The sequence below is a fragment of the Polyodon spathula genome, chromosome 48, assembly GCF_017654505.1.
Source record: "Polyodon spathula isolate WHYD16114869_AA chromosome 48, ASM1765450v1, whole genome shotgun sequence".
Lineage (NCBI taxonomy): Eukaryota > Metazoa > Chordata > Actinopteri > Acipenseriformes > Polyodontidae > Polyodon > Polyodon spathula.
In genome coordinates this window covers 1,477,519-1,489,730 of record NC_054581.1, presented here as the reverse complement: position 1 = coordinate 1,489,730, position 12,212 = coordinate 1,477,519, and the positions used below count along the sequence as shown (strand labels likewise).

Sequence of the window (12,212 nt, the reverse complement as noted above, 5' to 3'; positions counted from 1 at the left end):
TGCTCCCTCTGCATAACATATTGAATCTGCACCCCCTCTATATAGAATGAACTCCTTCAGCTTCATAGAGTCCAGTGAAAGCTGCTGAATAATGTTCCCTTGTTAACATATTGAATTGCACCCCCTCTATATAGAATGAACTCCCTCAGCTTCATAGAGTCCAGTGAAAGCTGCTGAATAATGTTCCCTTGCTAACATATTGAACCCTTACAGTTTCCTCTTTTGATCACCCGTGATGTTACATAAAGATCTAAATGATGTTACTAAAACGACCCATTACGATCCTGAAATTCTCGGCGATGCTAAGCTTTTGGCCACAGTTGCAGACGGGACGATCGTTGGGGGGACGCGGTATTTACTTCACGGCTGGACGGTGCCCCAGTGAATCACAAAGCCCAGGCGAGACCAAATTAAAAACCAGCACGCCACGAACGACCTTTCTGCATTCTGCCTCTACCGCAAAATGTGAACTGAAAGTGCACTGCAAGAGAGAAAGGTCTCTGCACGCATTCTGCGGATGGCTTACTGGTGCTGCATTTGAATGCGACAGGCTCACTGGTCACGTTGGTCTGTCCCATTTGCAGCAGCGTCTGCACTGTGACACTGTACTCCACTCCGGACTTCACCCCAGTGAGGACGATGGCGTTGGTGCTGGCAACCACAGACTGGCTGAGCTTCCAGAACTGCGTGGTGTAGTTGACCAGGTAGCTGCTCTGTACCCCATCCATGTTCTCTGGGACGTCCCAGCTCAGGTAGATGTCAGTCGTGTTAAAGGAGTTGTTAATCAGGTTTTTGGGTTTGTTTAGTTCAATTCTTCCCCCTCTGGGGGGGGAGGGGGCCCCGGAAACTTCGAACAGACAAAGAATGAGCTGTAAATCTGATTCTATATACATATACATGTTTATTAAAAAATATATACTCTAAGAAAAGTCGGGAAAGTTCATTGTTGGGTTAAAGAGATTTAATTACAGTACTTAATGATAAGATTTTAGATTCGTAATAACTGGCAGGCAATTTTTTTCAGAAAAAAGAAAATATATTGAATCATTTTTGCTAGCAGTGTGTTTCTCAGCGGTATTTCAGACACATGAATGGCTTGAAGGGGGATCCACTGAATTCTTAAAAAGAGAGTAGAGAAAGTCGGGGCGAAGCAGCGAAAAAAAGCCAGCAGCCCTAAATGCGCCTTACTGGTGTAAGTGGTTGCGTTGACAGGGTCAGAGAGCCTGGTGCTGTCAGTTGCTAGGGTAACGACCGTGACCGTGTATTGCTTGCCAGATTTCAGCCCAGTCAGGTTAGCTGTTAGCTCTGCAGTCTCCAGGGCAGGTGAACCAGGAATCTGCACCCTGAATGAATGCCAGCTCCCACTGGCTGGCGGCTGCCACTGGACTGCAATGAGAGTTGTGGTTGTCTCGGTAACCACCAGTTCTGTCACTGCGTTGGGTCCTGGGTGATGGGGGAGACAAAACAGGGAAACAATCACTCTGCATTTTCAGTGTGCGACTGATGAGATTATGGGTTAAAACAGCGATAGGGTTCATTTTAATTAACTCATTTTTTTTACTAGACAAAGCCGGTAATGGAATTTCAAAGAATGCAGCTTGGTACCAAATATAAGGGCAGGAAGTCCGCTCAGGTGCATTGTGGGCTCTGTAGTTTTTACTATTCTGTCAACATACGAGTTCAATCCTGAGGTTCGTTCTTGTAAGTTTCACTGTTTTTTTTTTCTTGTTTTACTGTACTTAAATGTTTTCCTTCTTCGTTATGCGCCTTGAGCTAGCTTCCGCTAAAGGCGCTCTTAAAAAAAAAAAAAACACTTTGATGTGATCTACAGGACGCTTCTATCCAAACTGATTCCTTACTCGTGTAGCTGCTGATGAAGACCGGATCGCCCTCCACAGACTGGTTTGCAACCAGCGCGGTCACCCAGATCGAGTAGTTGGCCCCTGGCTCCAGGTTCTCCAGCCTGGCTGATTCTGTGGAGACCGTCTGGGTGTGGTTGAGGAAGGCCCAGTTGCCGGTCCAGTCCACTCTGTAGCCATCGTGCCCTCCTTCCGGCCGTGTCCAGGTGAGGTTCAGAGCAGTCGACGTGACTTCTGAGACCTGCAGTGTGCAGACGAGACCCGGCCCTGCAGAACCGCAGCAGAGAACAAAAACAGTGCATCCCCGGGGACATCAGCTCACCGGGAACGTCACACAGTGAAATAGGCCTGAGATAATACTGAGATAATAATAAGGCTGGAGTACTGTGCAGCTGTGCAGTACATAGGATGAATTTATTTATTTAAGTCGAAAGAAACCTGCTGGATAATGTAGTTTTCCCCACATCCTTAACAAAAATGTGGCATTTTTTCAAATCTAACATGAAATACTACCGTTATGAGTTTTTTTTTTTTTTTTTGCGAGATCATTTTGTAGTTTCTTTGATTACACAACATTAAATAAAAGATCTGAAATTATGTTCATACAGTTTTTTTTTTTTTTAAATTAATATCTCAATCCTAAAATTCTAGGTGATGCAAAACTTTTGGCCAGAGCTGTAAGACTGTGCACCATCTGTAATGGAATATAGAGAATCATAAAATACAGCTGTGTACCAACTATAGACCCCCTGTCAACGTGTGTGCTCTGTACCATGGAGATGACCTAAAACAATGACACTGAAAGAATTCGTTTTTGCTGGACAATAATGGAACTACAGAAAAATCTAAGAGCACAGCTTTGACCAAACATTAATAAGAGAATCTAAAAGTGACCGTAATATCACAGCCATATAGGGTCGGTGGTCAATTTCATAGCTAGAAAGCAGGGTCTACTGTAAATAGCCCCTAAACGGGAAGTCATGCAAGCTATCTGACATTAAATTTAACTTCATGAATTAATTTAGCAGATGCTTTTATCCAAAGCGATTTGCTGAGACTAGGGGGGGTGAACTCTGCATCATCAACAACTGCTGCTGCTGCAGAGTCTCTTCCAATAGGACCTCGTTTGTTCTCATCTAAAGTTCGGAGCACAAGGAGGTTCAGTGACTCGCTCAGGGTCCCCCACACACACACAGTGGCTGAGCCGGGATTTGAACCTCCTTCCTTTAACTGCCTGAACACAGAGCTTCGAGAGAGACTTACTGGTGAACGCAGACACAGATACCGGGTTTCCACTAATCGAGCGGTCCGGGACCAGCGCCGTCACCCTGAAAGTGAACTGCTTTCCTGGGCTGAGCCCGGGCACTGAGGCGGCCTCCCCTGGAGCGGTGACGCTCAGAGCTGGGAACCCCTCCACCTCCACGAGGAAGCCGTCCTCGTTCCCCGCTGGCCGGCTCCAGCGCAGGGTCGCCGTTCCCGTGGTGACGGACGTGACGTTCAGATTTGTCACCCTCTCCGGCTCTGCAGGAGGAAACGGACAACCGTCATTTGCTGTCTAGATATCAGCATATCTTGCCCTGGTATGCCATGTTTTTAAATATGCTTTGCCACACCTCTCTGTGCTTTACAATGCTTCCCTATGCTTTACCAGACCTCTCTGTGCTTTACAATGCTTCCCTGTGCTTTACCAGACCTCTCTGTGCTTTACAATGCTTCCCTATCCTTTACCAGACCTCTCTGTGCTTTACAATGCTTCCCTATGCTTTACCAGACCTCTCTGTGCTTTACAATGCTTCCCTGTGCTTTACCAGACCTCTCTGTGCTTTACAATGCTTCCCTATGCTTTACCAGACCTCTCTGTGCTTTACAATGCTTCCCTATGCTTTACCAGACCTCTCTGTGCTTTACAATGCTTCCCTATGCTTTACCAGACCTCTCTGTGCTTTACAATGCTTCCCTGTGCTTTACCAGACCTCTCTGTGCTTTACAATGCTTCCCTGTGCTTTACCAGACCTCTCTGTGCTTTACAATGCTTCCCTATCCTTTACCAGACCTCTCTGTGCTTTACAATGCTTCCCTATCCTTTACCTGACCTCTCTGTGCTTTACAATGCTTCCCTATGCTTTACCTGACCTCTCTGTGCTTTACAATGCTTCCCTAGCTTTACCAGACCTCTCTGTGCTTTACAATGCTTCCCTATGCTTTACCAGACCTCTCTGTGCTTTACAATGCTTCCCTATGCTTTAACAGTCCGCTCTGAGCTCACTGGACGCCTGGCCGGTCGGGTTCTAGCGCGGTGAGGAGGAGAATCAGTTCCAGTTTTGCTTCCCTGACCCCTGCGGGAGCGCCAGAGCCAATGAGAGGCAGGGGTGAGCCATTCAAACCCCTGAAATTCACTTTGCAGGAAAACCAAAAATCGACCTACTTGTGTAGACGGTGGCGTTCTCGGGGTTTAGGTCTCTGTCGCATTTGATTGGAAACACTTGGAACCTGTAGAGGCTGCCGGGCGTCAGGGACCCCACCAGCGCTGTCAGCCCAGTGGACGTCAGCACCTGGCTGGTGTTTCCAGACACCTCCACCCGGTAGTTACTTATATTACCGGGGCCGGGGGTCCAGCTCAGGGACACACTGGTTAACGAGACTTTGGACACAGTCAGGTTGCCATAGAAACGATCTGGAACAGGACGGGAAGAGAGGAATGGATCAAGACAAAATCCCCTTGGAAAGGTTTCCCATAGTAAAGGCACAGTGACAGCATGGTAAAGCATAGGGAAGCATTGTAAAGCACAGAGAGGTCTGGTAAAGCACAGGGAAGCATTGTAAAGCACAGAGAGGTCTGGTAAAGCACAGGGAAGCATTGTAAAGCACAGAGAGGTCTGGTAAAGCATAGGGAAGCATTGTAAAGCACAGAGAGGTCTGGTAAAGCACAGGGAAGCATTGTAAGCACAGAGAGGTCTGGTAAAGCACAGGGAAGCATTGTAAAGCACAAAGCACAGAGAGGTGTGGTAAAGCATAGGGAAGCATTGTAAAGCACAGAGAGGTCTGGTAAAGCACAGGGAAGCATTGTAAAGCACAGAGAGGTCTGGTAAAGCACAGGGAAGCATTGTAAAGCACAGAGAGGTCTGGTAAAGCATAGGGAAGCATTGTAAAGCACAGAGAGGTCTGGTAAAGCACAGGGAAGCATTGTAAAGCACAGAGAGGTCTGGTAAAGCATAGGGAAGCATTGTAAAGCACAGAGAGGTCTGGTAAAGCACAGGGAAGCATTGTAAAGCACAGAGAGGTCTGGTAAAGCACAGGGAAGCATTGTAAAGCACAGAGAGGTCTGGTAAAGCATAGGGAAGCATTGTAAAGCACAGAGAGGTCTGGTAAAGCACAGGGAAGCATTGTAAAGCACAGAGAGGTGTAGTAAAGCATAGGGAAGCATTGTAAAGCACAGAGAGGTCTGGTAAAGCACAGGGAAGCATTGTAAAGCACAGAGAGGTCTGGTAAAGCATAGGGAAGCATTGTAAAGCACAGAGAGGTGTGGTAAAGGACAATAAAAAAAAAAAGGAATTTACTCAATAAGCAAATATTTTTTACTGTAAGTTTAACTGCTCTGAGCCGAACTCGCTCTAAAAATGTAAACATTTACCGTGTCCTTTATTTAGCTCTTTTTTGAATCTGATCTTACTTGCAACTCATTCTGTTGTATTTTATAAGGGCTCTCTCTCATCTGTGATATTCTGCAACAGCTGAAAGTCACCCTGGATAAGAATGCCTGCTAATAAATACATGAATAATATTACCTTCATAACATATGTAGGGCAGCTCCGTTTCACAGGGCTCGTCGAACCAGGGTCCGAAGCGCAGGAACTTGACGCAGGAGTCGTCCGAGTTGTTGCTGTCGGGCCGGGCCGGGTACCAGTTCTGGAAAGTGAGCGGATCGCCGTTCGACCACTGGGACCAGTCCATGGGCCCGTCGAGCTCCTTGCGCAACCCGGTCCAGGTGTCATTGGTCAGGCCTTTCACCAGCAGGGCGGCGTTGTCCTGGGAGACGCTCACCAATTCCCTGAAGCAGGCGAGGCAGTGGTTCCGAGCGGCAGCCCACTCCGTCGCATTGGACTGGTAGAAATACATCCTCTCCGACCGAACCGGGCCCAGAGAGAGAGCTGGAGGGAAGAACCATCACAGTGTGCTAGACTGGAACAGAGCCCCACTCTGCTGCCCTGAAAGCGGCTCTACAGTATTATTATTATTATTATTATTATTATTATTATTATTATTATTATTATTTTTATTATTATTATTAAGCAGACTTCCAGAGACTAGGGGGGTGAACCCTGCATCACCAACAACTGCTGCTGCTGCAGAGTCTCTTCCAATAGGACCTCGTTTGTTTGGCGTCTCATCCGAAGGACGGAGCACAAGGAGGTTCAGTGACTCGCTCGGGGTCCCTCACGCAGGGAGTCAGTGGCTGAGCCGGGATTTGAACCTCCTGGAACCAGCCCCCCTTTCTCTAATTCTGAGTGGTTCATATTTGGGTGTTAAATTGAAGAGCTGTTCTTCAGTACTAGCTGGCTGCCACAGACGTGTGTCTCACAGGCTAGATCACCCTGTCTTTATATTAGTGAGCACCAGCGCCATCTAGTGCACAGCTAGTGTACCGCCAGCAAAGCAAAATAAACACAATCCAAAGTGTCAGGTGCTTTAAGAGGAGCATTTAACTCTTCTTTCTTTAATAGGTAAGGGTGTACCTCTGGGTTTATTTTACTACAGAGAGATTTTTTTTTATTACAACAAATTACACATTCAACAATATTTCAATATTACATGTTTGAGAATATTTCAAAACATGAAAAACACATGTTTCTTCGGGACTACAGCTGCGGTCAAGCATCATCCACAGAGTCATTGCTTCACGCAGTCAAATGAAAGCTGCTGAATAATGTTACATTAAGATTTTGAATTACACACTCAGTCCTAAAATTCTAGGCGAGGCAAAACTTTTGGCCAGAGCTGTGCGTTAAAAAAATATCTGAAGTGTAAAATCTTTATTCTTGCGCATTAGACTAGAGAAGGAATCGTTCTAGCCATGTAAACTCACCCAGCAAAATGAACAACATCTCGACCCAAGGCTTCTATTCAGTGGACTGGCAGAATCTGCAAGGGATGGAATTGATATGGTTAGAAAAAAAAAAAAAAAAAAAAAGATCTATTTCCATTACAAAAAAAAAAACAATACAACAAAATAGTTTTAAAAAAAAACTTAAACCTTCCTGATCTGTGTCCTAAACTTTTGCATTTTAAACACTTTTAAACTAGAGGGATTTTAATTGATTTATCACACATGTGGGCTTTGATAGATTAAAAAATTATTGATCGATTTAATCTTGTCTACGTGAGTGCGCTATTGGCTAACTTGATATTTAGAAACATTTTCAAACTGTCAAATTACATGGAAGCATTGTAAAGCACAGAGAGGTGTGGTAAAGCATAGGGAAGCATTGTAAAGCACAGAGAGGTGTGGTAAAGCATAGGGAAGCATTGTAAAGCACAGAGAGGTCTGGTAAAGCATAGGGAAGCATTGTAAAGCACAGAGAGGTCTGGTAAAGCATAGGGAAGCATTGTAAAGCACAGAGCATTGTAAAGCACAGAGAGGTCTGGTAAAGCATAGGGAAGCATTGTAAAGCACAGAGAGGTCTGGTAAAGCATAGGGAAGCATTGCAAAGCACAGAGAGGTGCGGTAAAGAATATTAAACACAGCAAAATATTCTGTACATGCGGAAGTATATACTGTATAACCATGGGGAAAGCATGCAAAAACTGCCGTTCAAATTTACTGTGGGTATTTTGCTAGTGGACAAGTTTAACAGCAATAATTTATTGGACTAGATCTGTTTCTTCACTCAGACCCCTTGCAGGGATCTCTGAACCTTCTCTTCTTTAAAAATGTACCAGGATTTGAATGAGCAGTCTGTCCTGCAAGCACTCGAAAATATGATCCCCCGCTAACACTGCAGAATATGCGTCCTCTATTCTTCAAAGTCATTTTTCTTCATATATTAGACACAAGTACAAAATGCACAAGTAAAAATATATATCACACAATTTAGAAATGGGTAACTTTAAAAACTTCATATTTTTGCATTGCTTAACAAGATGTAAGAACTTTCACAACGAGAGAGCGCCCCTCTCTTTGTAAACAGGGGTATCATAACTGTATCGTTCTGGAAATAAATCAGATAAGCTGAAGATATCACACGTCATTCTGAAACTCACTGATGGTGTCGATGTATCTCTTGGGTTTTTATTTATTTATTTTTTTTAAGAAAGACAAAACTTGGTTTCTGTTCGAACTACATTTCATTTTATGACTGATATTTACCATAAATGATTGATTACATATACAGCGATGGCCAAAGGGTTTTCCATCACCTAGAACTTTAGGATTGAGGCAAGAAAACATATTGAAACACTGGGCAGCTGGCTCTTTGAAGCTGAGGGAGTGCAATTCAATATGTTAACAAGGGAACATTATTCAGCAGCTTTCACTGGACTCTATGAAGCTGAGGGAGTTCATTCTATATAGAGGGGGTGCAATTCAATATGTTAACAAGGGAACATTATTCAACAGCTTTCACTAGACTCTATGAAGCTAGTTCTATATAGAGGGGGTGCAAAACGTTTGTCCAGGGCTGTATAATAATAACCCGTCCCGTGTCATATCGGTTTTTGAAAAGCAGAATTGTCAAGGCGATCAAACCTCAGCGGTTCACCCGACACTGTGCGCGTCCACCCCAGCGAAGCAATCTCGAAATCTGCACACAGCGATACAATACATTACAGACTTTCTTTTTTTTCAGCATTACAAAACACACCGCGCTGTGACCCGTTTCAAATCTACCCGGGACGCCCTAGGCAGACAAAACAATAGGATGCATCTTTACATTTTGCTGGTGAGTCAATACTTTTGGTTCTGACAGATGTATCTATTTAACCAAATAACTCCAGCAAGAACTAAGAGGAAACATTGTTAGCACAGCAACATACAACGCGTGCTTTCTAATTGTTACCTTACGGTGCGGTATTATACGAAAAAAATAAACATGAATAATGGTACCTTTTCTGTCGCTTCTGTGTCCTCCAGAGCTGTGGCGAGTGACACGTTTGCTTAATTTCCTAAAAACAGGTCGCTTGATTTGCATAGCGTTGATAATAAAGGCGGCGGAGCCTTTGCAAAAGCGGGAGGGGGTATCGTTTCATTTATCTCAAACCACATGCAGGTGACGGCCCCGCGTAGGATTTGCATCGAGAGACTGCCGCTTCGGGACACAAGCGACGGGACATGTTTGGTCAGTCTTGCTTATCACAGCCGCTGCGTTCAAAGCGGTCAATGTTTTTGCTTGTCTGCAGACAGCGGCTCCTGCACTAATTAATAACTGTATGTTCCCCGTTTTAAAATTAGTCTTACCAGACCTATCTGTGCTTTACAATGCTTCCCTGTGCTTTACCAGACCTCTCAGTGCTTTACAATGCTTCCCTCTCTGTGCTTTACAATGCTTCCCTATGCTTTACCAGACCTCTCTGTGCTTTACAATGCTTCCCTATGCTTTACCAGCCTTCTGTGCTTTACAATGCTTCCCTATGCTTTACCAGACCTCTCTGTGCTTTACAATGCTTCCCTATGCTTTACCAGACCTCTCTGTGCTTTACAATGCTTCCCTATGCTTTACCAGACCTCTCTGTGCTTTACAATGCTTCCCTGTGCTTTACAGACCTCTCTGTGCTTTACAATGCTTCCCTATGCTTTACCAGACCTCTCTGTGCTTTACAATGCTTCCCTATGCTTTACCAGACCTCTCTGTGCTTTACAATGCTTCCCTATGCTTTACCAGACCTCTCTGTGCTTTACAATGCTTCCCTGTGCTTTACCAGACCTCTCTGTGCTTTACAATGCTTCCCTGTGCTTTACCAGACCTCTCTGTGCTTTACAATGCTTCCCTGTGCTTTACCAGACCTCTCTGTGCTTTACAATGCTTCCCTATGCTTTACCAGACCTCTCTGTGCTTTACAATGCTTCCCTATGCTTTACCAGACCTCTCTGTGCTTTACAATGCTTCCCTATCTCTGCTTTACAATGCTTCCCTGTGCTTTACCTATCTGTGCTTTACAATGCTTCCCTGTGCTTTATCAGACCTCTCTGTGCTTTACAATGCTTCCCTATGCTATTACTGTGCTTTACTACACTTTGCTGTGCTTTTACTATGGTGATTGTTTAGAAGGATTGTGCTTATTTGTATCAACTGGCTTAAATCTGATGAAAATGACGTCAATACTCTGTTAAATTAGCTATATATAAACGCACTGCCAGCGCTGACTCACGGGTGCAAAACCCTGGACCCTCTGTGCAAAAACGACCCAAAAATCACAAATGACTCAAGGGAGTACGGAAAGGTGCATGCTGGGAATAACAAGAGGAGACAGGAACAGGAAGGAATGGATATTGTTGTAGAGCTAAAAAAAAATGAAATGGCAACGTGGGCCCGAACAAGAAGAACCGACCATCACTGGACCAAGGAGACACTAGACTGGATCCCAAGAGATATACAGAAACCAAGACCACCACCTCCAGGGAGAGGGCAAGATGAGGTCATAAGAACATAAGAAAGTTTACAAACGAGAGGAGGCTATTCGGCCCATCTTGCTCGTTTGGTTGTTAGTAGCTTATTGATCCCAGAATCTCATCAAGCAGCTTCTTGAAGGATCCCAGGGTGTCAGCTTCAACAGCATTGCGGGGGAGTTGATTCCAGTCCCTCACAATTCTCTGTGTAAAAAAGTGCCTCCTATTTTCTGTTCTGAATGCCCCTTTGTCTAATCTCCGTTTGTGACCCCTGGTCCTTGTTTCTTTTTTCAGGCTGAAAAAGTCCCTTGCGTCGACACTGTCAATACCTTTTAGAATTTTGAATGCTTGAATTAGGTCGCCACGTAGTCTTCTTTGTTCAAGACTGAACAGATTCAATTCTTTTAGCCTGTCTGCATATGACATGCCTTTTAAGCCCGGAATAATTCTGGTTGCTTTTCTTTGCACTGTTTCTAGAGCAGCAATATCTTTTTTTATAGCGAGGTGACCAGAACTGCACACAATATTCAAGATGAGGTCTTACTAGGTCAGGAAAGAATTATACATTTATTTATTTTTCACCCCTTCAAAATTGACTATTATTTCGTGCATTAAAAACAGGAGTCAAGCTGAATCCAGGTTTCAAGGAAAATGAGTTACAATAACATGCAAATAGTGCTTTGAGTTCCTGTCCAGCTGTAACAGATCAACAACACATTTGTGCGTACAAAGAACAAAGGCACCTATGTGCCACCTGTCACCTCATTTGCCTGCGTTTGTTTTACCGACCACCCAACACAACAAAGTCAATTCAGAACTACCTGTGACAGCAATTTAGATGGCAAGCGTACAGAAGAAAGGGGTTAGAGAAAGGGGCTTGCTACCAGGAGGATCAAATCCCTGCTCAACCACTGTGTGTGCGGGACCCTGAGCGAGTCACTGAACATCCTTGTGCTCCGTCCTTGAGACGCAAAACAAACGAGGTCCTATTGGAAGAGACTCTGCAGCAGCAGTTGTTGATGATGCAGAGTTCACCCCCCCCCCCCCCCCCCCCAGTGTCTGGAAGCCACTTTGGATAAGAGTCTGCAAACTGACAAACGAGAACCGAATTAAACTGGGTTCAGTTCTGGTCACCACTGTTCCAAACGGACACTGTGGCCCTGGACAGAGTCCAGCGAAGAGAAGCCCCACTAATGCCAGGGCTTTAATAGAAGAATAAGGGAATTGAATGCATGCAATGCGAATTGCAGATTTGATTGAAGTCTTTAGCACAGCAGTCTCCCCTATTCTCTGTGTAAAAAAAAAAAAAAAGTCAGTGCTTGACTCAGTTTAGTTTCAGTAACACTGATGAAGGCACTAGAGCCCAAACGCTGCTCTGCTTGACGCAGTTTAGTTTCAGTAACACTGATGAAGGCACTGGAGCCCAAACGCTGCTCTGCTTGACTCAGTTTAGTTACAGTAACACTGATGAAGGCACTAGAGCCCAAACGCTGCTCTGCTTGACTCAGTTTAGTTTCAGTAACACTGATGAAGGCACTGGAGCCCAAACGCTGCTCTGCTTGACTCAGTTTAGTTACAGTAACACTGATGAAGACACTAGAACCCAAACGCTGCTCTGCTTGACTCAGTTTAGTTTCAATAACACTGATGAAGGCACTAGAGCCCGAACGCTGGTCTGCTTGACACTGTTTCTTTTAGTTTTATTTTGGAATTTGAAGTAAGGACAACACAATGGTTTCCAAGTTAACTTTATT

The 12,212-nt window shown here is 44.6% G+C and overlaps 1 protein-coding gene across 1 annotated transcript; it reads right to left on the bottom strand.

Moving 5' to 3' along the window:
• Window positions 1–124: 124 nt before the first annotated feature.
• LOC121306450 (receptor-type tyrosine-protein phosphatase eta-like) lies at window positions 125–9,273 on the bottom strand. Its single transcript, XM_041238169.1, has 8 exons — window positions 8,959–9,273; window positions 6,943–6,998; window positions 5,645–6,007; window positions 4,285–4,533; window positions 3,123–3,380; window positions 1,860–2,126; window positions 1,189–1,443; window positions 125–808 (listed from the first exon to the last, which is right to left on the bottom strand). Exons 2-8 carry the CDS (start codon window positions 6,959–6,961, stop codon window positions 411–413), a joined length of 1,809 nt encoding a protein of 602 aa, XP_041094103.1. The 5' UTR covers window positions 6,962–6,998; window positions 8,959–9,273; the 3' UTR covers window positions 125–410.
• Window positions 9,274–12,212: the final 2,939 nt, after the last annotated feature.